At 42.4% G+C, this 20,735-nt stretch overlaps 1 protein-coding gene across 1 annotated transcript in view; it reads left to right on the forward strand.

Annotated features, from left to right (window-relative positions):
* The window catches only part of LOC126248110 (dystrophin, isoforms A/C/F/G/H-like), a 1,130,095-nt gene that overhangs the window by 575,574 nt on the left and 533,786 nt on the right, over window positions 1-20,735 (forward strand). The window contains exon 45 of the mRNA XM_049948788.1: window positions 12,434-12,621. Within this exon, the coding sequence (XP_049804745.1) occupies window positions 12,434-12,621 (188 nt within the window). The remainder of the gene's footprint in view (window positions 1-12,433; window positions 12,622-20,735) is intronic.

Here is a 20,735-nt window from a genome sequence, read left to right on the forward strand (position 1 = left end):
TCTCTCCCTCTCTTCTTCTTCTTCTTCTGCTGCTGCTGCTGCTGATGTTGAGGATACGAAGTAGAGCAACGACGCAAAGATATCCTATTTGAAGCTAACTATAAGCTTTAATTTTACTAACACTATTTGACCCACTGCTAAGATAAAAAATGTTGCACATTGCTTCAGATTACTTCATAAGGACGCGATCAGTAGGGAAGCTAGTAATGTTTACGCAGGAAACTGCGTAATGTGGTTATTAATACATTTAATGGGAAGGGCTGGTGTCTGCAGTGGCATTGATTTACTATTTAACATACTAAGCGCAAGTGAAGCGATGCAGTATAAATCGAAAGCAATACGGTTCGAATCGCCAAGTGCGCATCCTGAAGTGCTTTCTGCGCTTTCGTTTTCTTCGGCATGTGTTCCTTTTATGCTAGATCCGCTAATCACGATAATCCAAAGAGATTTACTTCCATTGCGTGGTTAAATGTTCGTTGTGTCACAGTATACGTCAGTTACTCTAACATGGGGGCCGCGCCTTGTCATCATCTGTCTCCGAGATTTGTCGTATATGCAGGGCTTGGCCAGAAATGAAAATAACGGAAGCGGGAGCCACAGATGGCCAATCGTTAAGAAAAAAATAACATTTTTGCCACGGGCTGGGCGAGGCACGAGCTTTTTATGTTAGCATATTCACCATTCACCGCTCGGTGCAGCGGAAAGAGTGCTGAACGGTAATCCGATAATCCGAGACTCGTTATGGTCAGCTCCTATTCTGTATCATTTCTGATTCTCGCGTTTTACGTATTTGCGCTGCAACTAAACCGAAATAATGTTCAGTACGTTGTACTTATTAATATTTTCCTAGAAGGCTTTCAGGAAAGGCAAAGGGAAGTTAGGGATTTCAAATAAATTTCCAGGGAGGGATTTTAACGCGTACAACAGAGCTTTGTATGTAAAATTAGATACTTTCATTATTTTGTAGTTGATGTTTTACATGTGCTGCGATGATACTCGTCGAAGCAGGAAAAACAGTAATTGACTCGAAAACAAGCACACGTTATAAACGCCACATTTTTACGATGACGTGGTTGTTTCAAATTTTCTATGAAAAAACAAACTTGGTTTACATTATTGAATGGTTCTCTCTCATCGCACAGTTTATCAGTTCGCCAAATATTGGCAAAGATAGTTGGTAATGTACAGTAGAATATATTTTGATGCAATCTTCTTGGGATATAATTTCCTTAAGTCTCTCAATAGGTCGATTTTACCCGCACGGGGAACCTACTGTTTGCGTGCAGCTGCCGAGGGCTGCTCAAAACTCAAAATGAAACTAACGCAGTACGAATCCGTCTTTGCTTTAATTACGGTCCCTACTTGGAGAATTATTTTCAGAACCCTCGTGGACACTGTAATTACAGTCCTTCCCCGGAAATTTATTTGCCATTCCAGATGTCCCTTGCCTTTCCTTTTCATGTGTTTTATGAAAATATTAGTAAATACAACATCTTCGGCATTTTTTCTGTTCATTTATAGTCTAAGTAACGTAAAAATTGGAAATAAAAGTTTAAAAACGTTTCCGCCTATGGACTCGATCCCACGATCCTCGGATTACCATTCTGCACTGTCCGCTGCGCCACCGCTGCTTGGAAACTACGCTGTAGCTCATAACGCAGCTGACATGTGCCAAAAACTGCTTGTTTTTTAAAAAATGATTGGCCATCTGGAGCATCCATTCCCGTCATTTTCATTTGTGGCAAGAAGCCCTACATGCAGCATATTTTTGTACGATGTCGGTGACGACGAGTGGGCGTGGTTCCCTCGTAAGTGAGGAAAACTATGTGCCAAACCCGTCTATAAATAGCGTGAACTGGATGTATTCGCATGTTAACGGTTTTTGCCTTGTCTTTCTAAGACAGAAATGATGAACGAACACGGCATTTGCCTAGACTAGCGTGGAAAACGGCCTAAAACTTAACTTTATCCATCTTCCGGTGCGTGCTGACAATGGTTGTTTATCCAGCCTGGGTCCGTTCTGGCTATGGGTCCCCTTCTCTTCCGTGTTTAGCAAGCTAGTGTGCTGTGCGTTAAGCTGTATCAGCAGTTATCCGCGGTCTCAGGCGTCTCCGGTGGGGGTGTAGATAGGGGGTACTTATTCCCTCCTGGAATCTGTGTACATCGTTTTCATTTATTACAGAATTCCGTCGAGTTTCTAGCAATCGTTGTCTGCCACTCCACTAAACTGCAGCTTTAACGGTGTGATTCGTTGCAAGAAATATTGCGGCTTTAGCAGTCACTAAATATCTCGGATTTTCTAATTGGTCAGTATGTTCACGGGAAATTACGACGATTTCATGCTGCGGCTGTGGTTTCAGCGCTGACTGCAGTCAAGTTGGATACGAACCTTTACAGAACCGTGCCAAAATAATGTCTTCTAGGAATGAGAGAGGAGAAACACTAATTGAGTTCTGTAACAAGTTTCAGCCAGTAATAGCAAATACTCTGTTCAAGAATCACAAGAGGAGGGGGTATACTTGGAAAAGGTCGGGTGATACGGGAAGGTTTCAGTTAGATTACATCATGGTCAGAAAAAGACTCCGAAATCAGATACTGGATTGTAAGGCTTACCCAGGAGCAGACATAGACTCAGATCACAATATAGTAGTGATGAAGAATAGACTGAAGTTTAAGGCGTTAGTCAGGAAGAATCAATAAGCAAAGAAGTGGGATGCGGAAGTACTAAGGAATGATGAGATACGGTTGAAGTTCTCTAAGGCTATAGATACAGCAATAAGGAATAGCTCAGCAGGCAGTACAGTTGAAGAGGAATGGACGTCTCTAAAAAGGGCCATCATAGAAGTTGGGAAGAAAAATATAGGTTAAAAGAAGGTAACTTCGAAGAAACCATGGGTAACAGAAGAACAACTGATAGAGGAAGTACAAAAGTGTTCCGGGAAACTCAGGAATAGAGAAATAAAAGTCGCTGAGGGATGAAATAAATAAGAAATGCGGGGAAGCTAAGACGAAATGGCTGCAGGAAAAATGTGAAGACATGGAAAAAGAAATGATTGCCGGAAGGACAGACTCAGCATACAGGAAAGTCAAAACAGCCTTCGGTGACCTTAAAAGCAAAGGTGATAACATAGAGTGCAACGGGAATTCCACTGTTAAATGTAGAGGAGAGAGTGGATAGGTGGAAAGAATACATTAAAAGCCTCTATGAGAGGGAAGATTTGTCTAATGTGATAGAAGAAGAAATAGGAGTCGATTTAGAAGGGATAGGGGATCCAGTATTAGAATCAGAATTTAAAAGAGCTTTGGAGGAATTAAGATCAAATAAGGCAGAAGGGATTCCATCAGAATTTCTAAAATCATTGAGGGAAGTGGCAACAGAAAGACTATTATTCACGTTGGTGTGTAGAATGTATGAGTCTGGCGATGTATCATCTGACTTTCGGAAAAGCATCATACACACAATTCCGAAGACGGCAAGAGATGACAAGTGCGAGAATTGCCGCACAATTATCTTAACAGCTGATGCATCCAAGTTGCTTACAAGAATAATATACAGAAGAATGGAAAAGAAAATTGAGGATGCGCTAGATGAGTTTGGCTTTAGGAAAGGTAAAGGCATGTTCGAAATTTTGAGAAAAGAAGGGGTAAGCTATAGGGAGAGACGGGTTATATACAATATGTACAACACCCAAGAGGGAATAATCAGAGTGGACGACCAAGAATGAAGTGCTCGTATTAAAAAGGGTGTAAGACGAGGATATAGCCTTTCGCCCCTACTGTTCAATCTGTACATCGAGGAAGGAATGATGGAAGTAAAACAAAAGTTCAGGAGTGGAATTAAAATTCAAGGTGAAAGGATATCAATGATACGATTCGCTGATGACATTGCTATCCTGAGTGAAAGTGAAGAAGAATTACGTGATCTGCTGAACGGAATGAACAATCTAATGAGTACACATTATGGATTGAGATTAAATAGAAGAAAGACGAAGGTAATGAGAAGTAGTAGAAATGAGAACAGCGAGAAACTTAACATCAGGATTGATGATCACGAAGTAGGTGAAGTTAAGAATTCTGCAATCTAGGCAGTAAAATAACCAATGACGGAGGGAGCAAGGAGGACATTAAAAGCAGAATAGTAATGGCAAAAAGTCCATTCCTGGCCAAGTGAAGTGTACTAATATCAAATATCGGCCTTAATTTGAGGCAGAAATTTCTGAGAATGCACATCTGGAGTACAGCATTGTATGGTAGTGAAACATTGATATTGGGAAAACCGAATCAGAAGAGAATCGAAGCATTTGAGATGTAGTGCTACAGACGAATGTTGAAAATTAGGTGGACTGATAAGGTAAGGAATGAGAAAGCTCTGCACAGAACCGGAGAAGGAAGGAATATGTGGAAAACACTGATAACGAGAAGGGACAGGATGATAGGAAATCTGTTAAGACATGAGGGAATGACTTCCATGGTACTAGAGGGAGCTGTAGAGGGCAAAAGCTGTAGAGGAAGACAGAGGATTGGAATACATCCAGCAAATAGTTGGGGACGTAGGTTGCATGTGCTACTCTGACATGAAGAGGTTAAAGAGGTTAGCACATGAGAGGAATTTGTGGCGGGACGCATCAAACCAGCCAGAAGACTGATGACCAAAAAAAAATGTTTTTGTGTCGCTTTCTCGTTCAACACTTACGGAGCTGAAGAAAGGAGCCGGTATATCATCCTGGTGCACGGATTCAGTTATCGATTCCCAACGAACAAGCATGGCAGCAGCATACATGCCATTCATCCGTCTCCAGTTCCCGAGGAAGCCCCCTATCCTTGTTGTATAACGGAATCACAACAGTAGTTTACCATTACTCGGTGTAAAAGGAAACACAAAATGGCTTGTTGATTCTGCATTTAGTTTTACACGAGAGAGCTATTCTGCTACACTCGGAAGACACACGTGTCTGCATCCTCGTATACTTAATCCCAAACATATCAGAAGAAAAAAGAAAAGATCAGTCTTCGCACTAGAAGAGAGGGGATTCAAGTGTGAAATTTCAGGGTCGAAAACAAATGTGCTTCCTGGATTGGGAGTTTCTCAGAGTCTGTGAGCGCAGCACATTAATTGAAAATGTTGGCATGTGGATATTCGTTTGTAAATCGAAATTTTGCGAATTTAAACGCACGGATTTTTTTACCTTCGTCAGCTGCAACGAAATGTGCGGGCCCCCAATCGCTTTTGTATTCTAAAAGTCACGCAGTATGACAGTTTGGGCCACTTTACGCACGTGACTCTGCTCTCTGCTAAAAAGAGCCATTTCTACAGCAGTTAATTTCTCATGTAGAGTTAACCACACGGTAATCTGTTAAATCACAGAAAAAAGAGACCCATTCCCAAAATAATCCTTAGCATGTTTTGGGTTGTAAAACACATGATTTAATACATGGAATTTGACGAAATTGCTTCGATGATGTAAGAAAAGGAAGTAGTTTTTTTGTTTGGTTCTTCTTACTTGCTGTGTGTGGTGGCGGCTATGAAAGACTACGCTGCAGCCTTTCTTCATGTTTCTTTTTATTAATGATTCGACGTTTATTCGCTTATTATACGATTAAAAGAATGTTAATATGTTAATTAGCCTGTATTGAAGTTGTAAACTTCAATCGTTCTCATGAGGTGCATGAAATGCGACACAGCGCATTCGTTCTCTGATTTAAGTTCTCTCAGTTACATACCTATCTCTTTTACGAAAGTGTTTTCAAATGCTGTGTGGTGTCCCATTCAGCGCTTTTTTTTTTCTTTTTTTTTACGGTGTCCTAGGTCAGCGTCTTTCAACCGCCGTGTCGCTGTTCATTGGTGTGACGCGAATACATGTCAGGTGTGTCGCGAGATTTTCAATGTCTTCTAATCTTCCGCACATAAAATATCTAGATAAAATTACCGCCAAACCGTTTCTTGGGCTAATAAATTGGTAAGATTTATATCTCACAGTCGTTCCAAAATTAAAAAAAATTACTGTATGTACTCTGCGTGTTTGCTATTTTGCATCTAGGAGAATAATCACATGTAAGATTGATACGTACATTGGTGTCTCCAAAGGAAAAAAGGTTGAGAAACGCCGTTCTAGGTTGTACAGAACTGTGACATGAAGTACACTGAAGCATCCGTTACAAGAGTTTTTTGTATTTTTCCGTGTGTCAAAGGTAATGATAACTCTTACAAGTGAAGTCAAGATGAAATAAAGTGAGAAAAGTGGGTCTAAAATACTACTGACCGAGAAGATTCGTCGCATATTACGGAACAAAGGCTCCGAGAACCACTGAAATGCTCCCGCTCGACCGACAGCAAAAGTCGGAAGAACCTGATATCGTAAAAACAGTCCGGCGAGGAAATCCTAAACCTGGACAGTGAGCTAGGGTTGCGATATCTAAACCCCTTTATTACACAAGAAAACGGTAGACATTCAAGAACCCGGTTGAGCGCGATAAACTCGGTGTTAATGACTACAGAGAGTTAATACAGGCTGCCGTCTTGCAAATTGCTACGGATGTACTTTGGAGAAAACCTGCTTGATACCTACTTACTGTAATGCATGGAAGTGGATCTGTGGCTATTTCGCCTTTAATATCAGTGGTACGCAAATAGAAAATTTCTTGTCTTTCACACAAATCATACAGCTATGACGAACTTTCGGAATGTTATATTCTCCTTTTTTACTTTTTTATGTCTAATTATTAGTATAGTTGTAACTTTGATATTTCAAATTTATGTATAAATCATAGATTCAATATATTTATGGGTGTGAAACTTCTTGACAGATTAAAACTTTGGGCCGGACCGAGACTCGAAGTCGGGACCTTTGCCTGGTTCAAGCCTCGGTCCGGCACACAGTTTTAATCTGCCAGGAAGTTTCATATCAGCGTACACTCCGCTGCAGATTGAAAATTTCATTCTGTTGTGTATGTCTTTGTAACAAAAGCTTGCGGAGTCGACGTGAAGTATTGATTGTGAAAATGTGGGAGCTGGTGGGTGCGCTTATGTGGCCGCTCGCGGATTTTGCGTGTTTCGTGATCGAATTAACATGTGGTTACCACTGGGTGAATCGAATTACAAAGTACAGCCGGTGGACAGTGAAAAAGGGAAGACTACGACGTCAAAGTTTCTACAGTAATTAATACAGTAAGATATTGGTCGGAAAACCACCTAAAATGGATGAATAATTAACCAGGAGCCATTAGCTGCAGTATGAGATCTACGAATACCAATACCAGCCACAGTCGACGTATAATTTCAGAATCCAGTCACACTGCAAAAATTCAGAGACTTGCGCGATGAACAGATACAAAAAGTAAGCTCTCAGAGGATCAAAATAATTCAATTAGCATTGTTTATTTAAATTTGAAGAGTAGTTCGTGTTTTAATCTTAAATTATTTGTATACTCATTGTCGTATCTGTCGCTAACAAGCTCATCAGTTATTTAGTATGCTTTCTCCATCAGACGTTTCATCTTCCCATTAACTTTTATGATCTTAACTACAATTACTATCCTTGATTGTTTAAGACAATGTCTTAAATTAGTAGACCCTAATTTTCGGCACAATAATTAATTCGAAGTGTGAAATGCTGAAGGTTGATGTCCGCCATTATTCGGCATGCGTGCAAATCTACTATAATCTATACCTAATTTCTGGTTGTCCAAGAGCCGCTGACAGGGTTATAAACAAACTGAACGTGTTGCTGTTGATACTGATATTATGGTACTGGTCTATATTTAAATGTTTACATGGGAATGTGAGGTCCAATGCCATTGAACTGTTGGGTATGTGAAATTGCTGTCAGTAGTTGTGCTAAAAGTTAATCAGTAACTAAGTGTAATGTAATTTTCCAAACTTTTTAGTTTTCTATTTTCGTTAGTAAGAAAGTGTTTCGGCTTTTGGAGAGAATAAATGGTCAATATTCCAGTAGTATAGAAATGAAATCCTCTTCATTGGTTATGTTACAAGGTCTATGTAAATCACATAGTAATTAATAAATTTAGAAAATTACATTCAAGACAAATTTATGTCGACACATGCACATATACGGTCAATTCTAATATTTAAAATAGTTGTACCAAATTCGCTTTCCAAACAGTGTCTAAATATAGAAGCTGATTCGTAAAAATTTGCAGTTTTCCAAGAGGACGGGACACGATCTCATACAGTTTGGAGATCACGGCTATGAACTTCATCAACTTTCCAGAGCAGTTCAGTGTGACTATGCCAATATGATGCGTTTAAGATATGCATTTGTGCGTATGTGAACCTGACATTGTCATGGTTATCAAGAGTAAGGCAGGCTTGCTGTTGTGGTCCTTATTTCAGTTTGTCACCTAATGTTTCCTCTCTCGTCTGGTGGATAATAGAGATGCTAAAGTGTGTTGGTGGCCACTTCATATGAAGACATCATGTTTATCATTCACGTCAAATGTTCTTATACCGATCGAGGTGGTTTTCCATGATTTTCCTCTATCGTTCAAGAAATGCCATGATGCCTCCTTTGAAATGTCACGACCAGTTATCTTTGCCATGCTTCCCCCATTAGAGTTTGTGCTCCGTATCTAATGACCTCGTCGCCGACGGGGCGTTAGACCATGCTGTCATTTCTTTTCAAATGTCTTCATGTCTTCTCGGATTGTGTCATTTTTCATCTCGTCTAATCTCGTACATCTTCCAGTACATCTTAAGCATTTACGTAGCCTGATCGATGCTTATGCACTTGGTTCCTCATATCGGTGTTACGCCATTACAAAAGCCTGATCAGGTTCATCGTGTTATAAAATTTCTTTTATGAATATTTTCTCACAGTTGTCCTGGATTATAATAATTCTTTGGAGCATTCTTCAATATTCCTATACTGTAACAATGTGTAACGTCACATTCGAGGGCATTCATGTCATACGCAACTTTCATCGGCATACCGCTACAAACTGAAGACACAACTATGTCGAAAGTGCCGCACTTTTACAGAAACAGTTTCTAATTCTTTCTTTTGACCTTGCGATAGCGCAGTGCCTGTGTTATTCAGATTTACGATGCAAACTTCCGTTGGACATGCATAAGGAACAGGCACTTTGGCGACTACAGCCGTTATGAAATACATTAAATGTATTCGCAGTTGCGAATATGGACAACCATCATCTGTAGAATGGAATGACCACAGTGAAAATTTGTGCTTGACTGGGACTCAAACCCGGATTTCCCGCTTATCGCGAGCGCTTGCCATACCATTTGGTTATCAGTGCACTACTTGGTTCAAAATGGTTCAAATGGCTCTGAGCACTAAGGGACTTAATATCTGAGGTCATCAGTCCCCCAGAACTTAGAACTACTTAAACCTAACTAACCTAAGGACATCACACACATCCATGCCCGAAGCAGGATTCGAACCTGCGACCGTAGCGGTCGCGCTGTTCCAGACTGAAGCGCCTGGAACAGCTCAGCCACACCGGCCGGCCGTGCATTACTCACGGCCAGACACAAGCTTCTATATGTCGTCAACCATGCGTCTACAACCTGTAGTCGTACATCCACTATGTATTTTCCCTTACAGGTAAGACAATTGAAATTCGTTTGCCCGGTGTCATGCATGCACGTGTGTCCAAAGGAACATCGCATCGTAATTGGGAATAAAACAGGCACTACAGTATCGTATTTATCAGCCGACGTTGGGAAACGACTTTACGGAACTATACATAATGGATGTACGACACATGAAAGTTTGGGTCGGGTCGTGAGGCGGCGTGCACTGATAGCGAAATGAAAAGGCGACCGCTCGCGATAAGCGGGAAATCCGGGTTCGAGTCCCGGTCCGGCACAAATTTTTATGGTCGTCATTCCATTCTACAGCTGATTGTCTATATTCGCAACTGCGAATACATTTAATGTACTCTTTCGACCAGGTTTTAGCTACAAATGTTCGATTAACATACTCACAGATTACGAGTCTCTGTTAAGTTCAACGAAATGCTTGGTGTGCGTAGTTGTTGGTTTCGACGACTTTTCTTCACCATTTCAATGTTAATTGTGGTGCACGATATTAATTGCTTCACTGCAGAAATCGCAGGAGTCAGAGTGAAAACCCGATGATATTTAATAATTTATACCAAAACATACCTTGCATTTTGTGTTAATGTTTATATTGTTCCAGAACATTCATACAATACACAGCTCAAAGAAACTGACTTTACAGATCATGTACTGAAAGCAATGGCCGCTCTACTGCCACACCCGGGCTCTTCGGCTCACTGCTTACATACTTTAACAATACAAGTTCTTTGAAAGTATTGTTTAACAAAATCACATTAATTGAGTAACAATTAAAATCTGTTGTTTCATAAGAAGTTATAGTTACAGTTTTGAAGATAATAAATGACTGATTATAACAAAAGACATTTCTAGAATTTCTCATCAAATTTAGCATCGAAATTCTGTTTGATAAATGTAACAATACTTGATACAAAATAATTATTATCTCGGTAACTGCAACAGGAATTTTGATGCTAACGTATTTTGAAGTACATCTTATTTCGACCAAATAATCGAAATAATTATTGGTTTATGACAGAAAATTCTAGAACTCGCAGTTACAGAATTAATTACAGTGAATCTTTTTTGAGTTTTTATAGAAACGTGATATCTTGATAGTGAACATAACTTTCAGTGCGTCAATTACCCAGAAATCTACCCAAAACATTAATTTTCAAGTTTTATGCAATAATCAAATTTTGACAATTAATTTCCCATTTAATGGCTGAAATGATTTTAACAGTAATAGTTTTATGTGTGATTATTATCTGATAATCACAGAAATGAAATAATTACTTTTAGTTTAAATTTCGTAAAATTGATGAATACAGTAAGATACTTTTCCACTAATTAAAGATGCCTGTTAATTGTATTTAAATGAGTTATTGATGACTAAATGGATATGTTACATTTTACATATCTCGTGTACAATGCTACTTGATAAAATACACAGCACCAAAAGTTGTATTTAACATTTGCTGTGCCGTGAAATGTATGTGTATCGTATAGTACGTAAAGGCGTGCTACCGAATACTTCATATAAGGATGCTCATAGTATGTCCTATCACAAGTCTTCAACGGTATAGTTTAGGATCATCTTTGCAATCAACACGTCTCTGGTTGACTAGCCGAGACCGACGCTCCCGTACTCATCTCGAGCCTCGATACTGCGTCCTATTGGACTATTTTGTTCACCTACAGGTCGTGTGAGCACAACCATATATCCGAAACCTTCTCTTGCCAATGGAGGCGATCTTCATCCTCAGAGGTCCTCCTACATTCGCGAAAGTATTTAAAATGTTGCACTGATAGTACAATAACGTAGTCCAGGTGTAGCCTCCTAATAGAGGCATCGTCTGACGCAGCGATAGCCCATGAAGTATTTATGAGTATTCACGGGCATCTATGGATAATAACTGGTCAGTCGAAATCGGTTTAACCACCAACGAATTTGTGTGAACATTTGAACGAAATAGTCCTTATTGTACAATCTCGTACGTAGTACAGGTTTCCAAACGACGTGACCGCTCGTCATATTGGGTGAGTTCATAGTCCACACGTACATTCAGTAGCCCATATCTTAACACTGAAAGTAAAAGGGAATATTCATTCGACGTTGAATTGAACTTGATTATCCTTTACGCAGTTTTTTCACAGAATATTAAGCTCACTTGTATACATGAACGCGACAAACAAGCAACGTAAACGTACATAGTTTGACTACGCTATCGGCTATTCATTACTGATTACTGGAAACAGATACAGCCTTCAAGTACTTAGGAATTTCTGTCCGGAGTGAATTAAGGTTTAATGGTCAAGTATTTTAGCGTGGCTAAGGAAGTTGTAAGAGTCCGGTTTATTGAATGAATCCTAAAAAGGTATTATTCACGCACGGAAATTTGTCGCTTACGAAACCCTTATTTCGCTAATTCTTGAGTGTTGTTCGTCGTTCTTGCACCCTTTGCACCTCGGATTAACGGTAGAGACAGACAAGATGAGAAAAGGTGCAGGGTTCGTGACAGGTTTGTTCAGTAAACGTAAGAGTGTCACAGAGAAGCTCGACATATTGCATTGGAAAACTTTACAAGAAAGATGTTTAGCATCACACACAGACTTACTAAAAATTCTGAAATCTCGTTGCAAAATGTCTCAAGAAACTTACCATTTCCTCGAACTTCTATCTCACGTAATGAACACGACACAAGAAACTATAGAAATCCAATGTAAAACAAAATAGGCGCTCACGCGTGCCATGCGCTAATGGATTAGAAGGGTGGATAATGATACTGGCAGTGCCGTACGGTGCTCGCCGAACATAAATGCGTATGCGAAACTTAATAAAGCCGAGTGAAAGAGTGGTACTTTTTGGTGTGGTTGCAGAGAGCAGCGGGGCGGTGAGTGCGGGGGAGCGCCCTCTGCGGTCAGTGCACGTGCAGACGCCCACGCCCACGCCGGCGGCAGCAGCAGCAGCAGCGCTAGCAGCCTCCGCCAGCGCCGCCCCTGCCACTAGCCACCACCGCTCCGCGTCTGCCGCGCTCGTCGCCAGCTTCGACAAGTCCATCCTGCAGGTCAGTACTCCCAGCCTCTACACTCCATCACAGCGTCTCCATCGCGCACAACCATTCTCCCACAGAGCTTGGTGACGCAGTACTCATTTACATTGTTCAGCAAAAACGATATGACAACTGCCCAGCGCGACGTTGCGGGAACATGACACGGTAACAAAATGGCTCTGAGCACTATGGGACTTAACATCTGTGGTCATCAGTCCCCTAGAACTTAGAACTACTTAAACCTAACTAACCTAAGGACATCACACACATCCATGCCCGCGGCAGGATTCGAACCTGCGACCGTAGCAGTCGCGCGGTTCCGGACTGAGCGCCTAGACCACCGCGGCCGGCAATGGTAACAAAAGTGTGTAAGCGGAGCAGCACGGACGGGGGACCATCCTAACGAAGACGTAGGCTGCAAATTGGGAAACCCATTGAGATAATGACTGGGTGTTGTGTTGTCCTCATCGTTTCGTCATCATTCATGGAAGTGGCGAGATTGGGCTGAGCAATGGTTGGGAATTTGTACAGGTGGTGATAACCGTGCAGTTGACCGCCCCACAAACCAAACATCGTCACCATCATCTATTGAGATAAGCGACTTTGACGAAGAGCTGATTATTATTATGCAGAGCCTCTGACCGTGTACCTAGAAAACGGCGAATCTGTTCGAATGTTCACGTGCTTCTGTCGTGATCATCTACGAAAAGAGGTAGGAGGACAGTGAAAGTACCACTAGGCGCTAAATGGCTGGACGTCCATGACTCTTTACAGAACATGGATTTCGGGAGTTTGTCTGCTCTATAAAGTAGGATACATGGTGATCTGTGGCATCTCTGACGAAAGAGCACAATGCTGGTGCACGCGCAATTGTTTCGGGGCGCACCGTTGACCGTACAATGTTGAACATGGAGTTCCGCAGCAGACCATCCCTATGTGTCCACATTTTGACCCAACGACATTATCAATTACGAGGAATTAGCAACGAGTTACAGCATTGAGGTGAGTCGTAATTGTTGCCCGGTAGCGCAACTGGTAGCGCAGTACTTAATAAGGAAAGAGGTCAGGATGCCAAACCCTCTTCCGCTCAATGTATTACTTGTCACAAGAGTCCGTCATAAATTGGACAATAGAAACTGACGTTTCCATTTATTTCTTAATCGAATCCTTGGGAACTGCTATAGACAATCCTGAACACTATTGACACCAATCTTTCGTGGAATTTTCCTCAGCGCTCTGTTGATGCACAGGAGTCAGCGGTCCCCTGATACTGTTTGAGGGCAGAAGGGGAGAAACAAATTCGTTGTAGTAGTGGGTAAGCTCGCCAGTTCACCGTCATGAGTCCGACGACGTCCTTTCAGTGCTCCCGTCAATTCGTTAAGGTACCAGAAGGACCTCCGTGTGTCAGTGAGAGTCTAAGTCTTCTACACGGTGACTGTATTTTGGAAAGAGATAATCGTAGCTGTGTTAAAATTCTGGCCGATTCGAACATAACTGAGTACCTGAAAAGTAAATGGTCGTATACCAAAACCACAACTTTCTCCAACGCCGCAACTTCGGTCACATGAGTCTTCTTTTTTTCCCCCCAGAAACCATATCAAAGTGTAGCACCCTGCAACCGGAATGTTTGCTTGTGCACCAAAGTGTTTTACTCGACTCGGCTCTGTTGCGGCTTATGGTTCTCTTGTTTCCATCCTCAGTCGGTCCCGGAATTTTTCTGTCGCTTGTCACTTCTACGTCGGATAGTTATTTGTTAATGGAAAAAGTGACACAGTTAAAAGCTTTTCGGAGTCCACGGTAAATTGTAGGAGACCCTACAACCGGCTGGTTGTCATTTCAAAGGTCATATTAAGGGCGAGATTATGACTGACATATCGAGTGACCATTCTTTGAGACCCAACAAGTACTCACTAGGGTTTACATCTGAGGAACTTGTAAGTCACTTACATGAATATCGTGAAATCGGTACTGTTATCTTTGAGCTAGTAACATACAGTTAGCGTCCACTGGCTAAGATGGCTGCAGCATTGTGATATGCACTTAGTCAGCACGCAGATTGCAATAACGAAAACCAATTAAATGTTTTTACTTTAAATGCGAACATTTTACGTTAGGCTTTACCGTGACTGTTACTGACATTAAATGAAACAACAAGTTTACTGTTACCAGTCACCGTTTCATTTATTTCCACGACGCGTTACAAGCCCGCATCTCGTGGTCGTGCGGTAGCGTTCTCGCTTCCCACGCCCAGGTTCCCGGGTTCGATTCCCGGCGGGGTCAGGGATTTTCTCTGCCTCGTGATGGCTGGGTGTTGTGTGCTGTCCTTAGGTCAGTTAGGTTTAAGTAGTTCTAAGTTCTAGGAGACTTATGACCACAGTAGTTGAGTCCCATAGTGCTCGGAGCCATTTGAACCATTTTTGAACGCGTTTCAAAGGTTTAAACCTCCATCATCGGGTGGATTTACATTAGTTAGTATGACATTTGTGTGTGTGTTGTGTTACGATGATGGAGGTTTAAACTTTTGAAACGCGTCGTGGAAACAAATAAAACGGTGACTGGTAACAGTAAACTTGTTGTTTCATTTAATGTCAATTAAATGTTCCTTTACACGCACCAGAAGCATCTCCCACACCATACTCCCCACGCCCTAAGCCTATTCTGAGCGTTTCACGCAGAGTCTTTACTCTTAACACGCACTAGCTATAATCGTGACTAGGCGCTTCAGTATGGAACCGCTTGACCGCTACGGTCGCAGGTTCAAATCCTTCCTCGGGCATGGATGTGTGTGATGTCCTTAGGTTAGTTAGGTTTAAGTAGTTCTATGTCTAGGGGATTGATGACCTCAGATGTCAAGTCCCATAGTGCTCAGAGCCATTTTCTATAATCGTGACTAACAGATTTTTTCCACACGTAAATTGTACAACTGGCTTATTCATTGAACCAAATAAGTCGTTTTCGCCTACACTCGAGGCGTAGATAAAGTAGTAGATCTCTCTAGATGAGGGTATCCAAGGCGCTGTCAATCGGGGTGTGTTTATACACTCCTGGAAATGGAAAAAAGAACACATTGACACCGGTGTGTCAGACCCACCATACTTGCTCCGGACACTGCGAGAGGGCTGTACAAGCAATGATCACACGCACGGCACAGCGGACACACCAGGAACCGCGGTGTTGGCCGTCGAATGGCGCTAGCTGCGCAGCATTTGTGCACCGCCGCCGTCAGTGTCAGCCAGTTTGCCGTGGCATATGGAGCTCCATCGCAGTCTTTAACACTGGTAGCATGCCGCGACAGCGTGGACGTGAACCGTATGTGCAGTTGACGGACTTTGAGCGAGGGCGTATAGTGGGCATGCGGGAGGCCGGGTGGACGTACCGCCGAATTGCTCAACACGTGGGGCGTGAGGTCTCCACAGTACATCGATGTTGTCGCCAGTGGTCGGCGGAAGGTGCACGTGCCCGTCGACCTGGGACCGGACCGCAGCGACGCACGGATGCACGCCAAGACCGTAGGATCCTACGCAGTGCCGTAGGGGACCGCACCGCCACTTCCCAGCAAATTAGGGACACTGTTGCTCCTGGGGTATCGGCGAGGACCATTCGCAACCGTCTCCATGAAGCTGGGCTACGGTCCCGCACACCGTTAGGCCGTCTTCCGCTCACGCCCAAACATCGTGCAGCCCGCCTCCAGTGGTGTCGCGACAGGCGTGAATGGAGGGACGAATGGAGACGTGTCGTCTTCAGCGATGAGAGTCGCTTCTGCCTTGGTGCCAATGATGGTCGTATGCGTGTTTGGCGCCGTGCAGGTGAGCGCCACAATCAGGACTGCATACGACCGAGGCACACAGGGCCAACACCCGGCATCATGGTGTGGGGAGCGATCTCCTACACTGGCCGTACACCACTGGTGATCGTCGAGGGGACACTGAATAGTGCACGGTACATCCAAACCGTCTTCGAACCCATCGTTCTACCATTCCTAGACCGGCAAGGGAACTTGCTGTTCCAACAGGACAATGCACGTCCGCATGTATCCCGTGCCACCCAACGTGCTCTAGAAGGTGTAAGTCAACTACCCTGGCCAGCAAGATCTCCGGATCTGTCCCCCATTGAGCATGTTTGGGACTGGATGAAGCGTCGTCTCACGCGGTCTGCACGTCCAGCACGAACGCTGGTCCAACTGAGGCGCCAGGTGGAAATGGCATGGCAAGCCGTTCCACAGGACTACATCCAGCATCTCTACGATCGTCTCCATGGGAGAATAGCAGCCTGCATTGCTGCGAAAGACTGTACTAGTGCCGACATTGTGCATGCTCTGTTGCCTGTGTCTATGTGCCTGTGGTTCTGTCAGTGTGATCATGTGATGTATCTGACCCCAGGAATGTGTCAATAAAGTTTCCCCTTCCTGGGACAATGAATTCACGGTGTTCTTATTTCAATTTCCAGGAGTGTAGTTAGGACATATTTGTATCGTGTCTACCAGCACGCAGCATTTGCCAATTCTGGTGCTCGCGTTGGCTGTCAGTCTTCCGCTGTCGTCCACAGTTGCACCGACTTCACTTTGTTTCCAGCGTTGACAAATATCTCGACACGTCTTAATGAAACTGTTCAAATGGCTCTGAGCACTATGGGACTCAACTGCTGTGGTCATAAGTCCCCTAGAACTTAGAACTACTTAAACCTAACTAACCTAAGGACAGCACACAACACCCAGCCATCACGAGGCAGAGAAAATCCCTGACCCCGCCGGGAATCGAACCCGGGAACCCGGGCGTGGGAAGCGAGAACGCTACCGCACGACCACGAGATGCGGGCTAATGAAACTGTTCTCCACACACCACAGTTGTAGTCGGCTACTGTGATTGGCTCTTCATGGAACCATGATAAATCCTTTCCTCATCACGCTAGAGCGATCACTACGCAATTACTGACAACGTCCCTTTTCCTCCGCGCTGCAAATGACACCATGATTTGTCAGAACCCTCACATGACTACACAGCCGAGTTTACAGTTGGGTGAGAAGATCATACTTCCGTGTATATGTAATGGGTAATGGCAATAACAGAACCAGGTACCAGAAAGAGTTCATTTGATACCGCAAACATGGTGCCAAATATATCTGTGTAAATCAACGAGATAGCTGTTGGCCGTCGTGTTCTGCGTTCCTAACTACTTCCTTTTGGAATGATAAGGTTTTTTCATCTTAAAGCTGGTAGAATAGGCTTTCATTCAAACTTCAAAATTTTTACATAGGCAAAATATGCCAGGAGCTAAGATTCGCCAGTTTGGTTTAGAAACTGCAGTCTTTAACCAATTGTCATGTAAAAATAAGATTGCTACCTTAATAGTAAATCATTCACTTTTGTCTTCTAAGCTTTTCTTCGACATTTTTCGCATAATAAAAATTAATTATCAAACTGTCGAAAGAAGTTATGTAATACATTTTATGTCGCTTAAGGTTTGTGAAAGCATTTAACTACCGTTGTAAATTGATAATCTTGTAATTAAGGAGATAGCTAATGTCGATAGTTAATTTCAGTCACAATATGTGCTCATATTACGAATGGCATCGTATGTGATGAAACGCATCATGTACCCTTTTGGTGGGGTTTTGGGAAAAGAAAACGAACATGTTGAAATGCTTCGGGATATTATTAGTAGCACACGACATAGAAAATGACGTTAATATCACCATAGATCTTTCGAAATCTTTTACGGTTCTCAGAATTACAAGCCCATCGACGATGGCGAAATCTCGCAGAAAATAATTTGGGCAAACTAAGAAAAATAAATTGGTTCGCATCAAGGCGGAACCAAAACTCAACTTTTTAAAAGCACCACCACCGTTACTGCATCATAGTCCGCCGCAATTCACTACGATAGGCGAAATGACAGTGCAAGGCAAAGCCGACTGTTTTCTTCGCCAAGCCAAGTCTGATGATTGGAGGCCAACTCATCGTTGGTCTTGGAAGAAACCTAACTTCCTTATGTTCACCGTATAATCTAATTTCCCGATTTTATTTTAAGCCAGGGCTTGTTTTGGCTAGATAAGATTCGTTTCTCCTCATTATTGTTTCTGCATTTTGTTTTCTTGGGAGGACTTAGAGAGTATGACGACACACACGCGTTTATACATTACTCCTTGGAGCTAGGGTTACAGGAGAAATGACTATACCGATACATGAAAACATAAATCGCGTCATACACCTTTCCACTGAATAACAGGCATCAGTTTTAATGATAAACATTTAGGTGTACGTGGGACATGCCACTAAAAATTTGTTCCAAAAGCTTTTACTGAGCAATAAAAATGCAAACAAACCCACTGTTGCCGGCCGGAGTGGCCGTGCGGTTCTAGGCGCAACGGTCGCAGGTTCGAATCCTGCCTCGGGCATGGATGTGTGTGATGTCCTTAGGTTAGTTAGGCGACTGATGACCTCAGAAGTTAAGTCACATAGTGGTCAGAGCCATTTGAGCCAAACCCACTGTTCTTGGTGAACTTCGTAGCTGCATTAGGCCAACATATTTTTTTTCTTTTTACGTATTTTTGGATATCGGCGTTTCTGTAGGCTGCAAAATGTTCCTGTTTACAAGATCGGATATCTGCATAATAAGGTTGTGAAAAGAAACCTCCAAATTTTCCTATTGTACGAACACACGAATCACAACAGGAGGTGATTTGAAGCTGAAATTTGGAAAGAGCTTTATAAGGCAATAGAGGAATATTACCGCCTATAATGGCCGCATATATGGCGAAGACTTCGCGAAAATACGAAGAAATTTTTAATTTTCATTAAATTTCGCATACGCGTAACGTATCAGAAAAGCAGTCTGCACCCTTTGGAAAAAAAAAAAAAAAGGTGAAGGAAAGAATGGTCGTTCAACTTCAACAAACGTAAAGTCTATTATTTAAGAAAGGTCTATTACTTAAAATTTTCTACTCGTAATTTATGAATCTCAAGGAAAATATACAAGAAGAATAATAAGACACATCATCTTTGATCCTGAAGCATAGAAAAATATTAAAGCAGAATTCTGTCTGTAATAGTTTTTGAGCCACCGACTGAGAATATGCAACATATTGCAAGAAAAGCTATTAAGCAAGAGAGAAACTTCCAAAACAAAACCGTAAGAGAATTTACCTGCTTTTAGATCTCATATATTTGGATTTTTTTGCGTTGCCGCCACGTCGTAGTTTCCTTTACTTATTACATCTTACTTCCTCCGAGATGTTTAAACACCACATAACAATTCAGATAGAAATAAATCTTAATAAAAGCTGTGTCTTCCCTGATGTGTACAAAAATTCTTCATTGACAGGTTAATATTAAAGTCTGCTTTTAAATTTGCAAAAAAAAAAAAAAAAAAAAAAAAAAAAAGGCTCTGAATACTATGGGACTCAACTGCCGTGGTCATCAGTCACTTAGAACTACTTAAACCTAACCAACCTAAGGACATCACACACATCCATGCCCGAAGCAGGATTCGAACCTGCGACCGGCTTTCAGCAGTAGAACGAAAAACAGGGATAATATGAGGGCGTGCTAAAAGCTAATGCTTCTGAATTTTTTATGGGTAAACTTTTACAGATTTATAAATAAAACAAACGTTATTAATATTCTATATATCTGTTCTTCAGTTCTACAAATTTGTAGTTCCCTGCCGCTAGAGGGGTCCGAACTATAGCGTGCGACATGGCTATGTGTAACGTTAGGCTGTCGGCCCACGGACCGTGCATTCGAACGCTGAATGTGCAGAGTTTCTGACGGCATAGCGTGGAAAAATCGCGTTGAGGAGACTTCATGAACGTGCAGGGCAATATTAGCATGTCAGATATTATGAACGTACTTTTGAACGTAGACCAATGAGATAGAAGAACGCGAGCTACGTCAGATGACGCAATTTCTCTTCAGTAGAGAGTCGGGATACGCTATTTTGGGTCTCCATAGAACCCCCGGATTGAGATACGGTGAACGAGCAGGCCATGCAACTGGACCCCTCGTCCGATCTATCGACCAGGGAAGACACGACTGAGATGCGTCCGGACGTTAACGGCAAAGTAGACTAGAGCAGTACGCAAATCCGGGAATCGTGGTTGCCTGGTGAAGAAACCAGTGATGAAACAGCTC

Source organism: Schistocerca nitens, chromosome 3 (assembly GCF_023898315.1).
Source record: "Schistocerca nitens isolate TAMUIC-IGC-003100 chromosome 3, iqSchNite1.1, whole genome shotgun sequence".
Classification (NCBI taxonomy): domain Eukaryota; kingdom Metazoa; phylum Arthropoda; class Insecta; order Orthoptera; family Acrididae; genus Schistocerca; species Schistocerca nitens.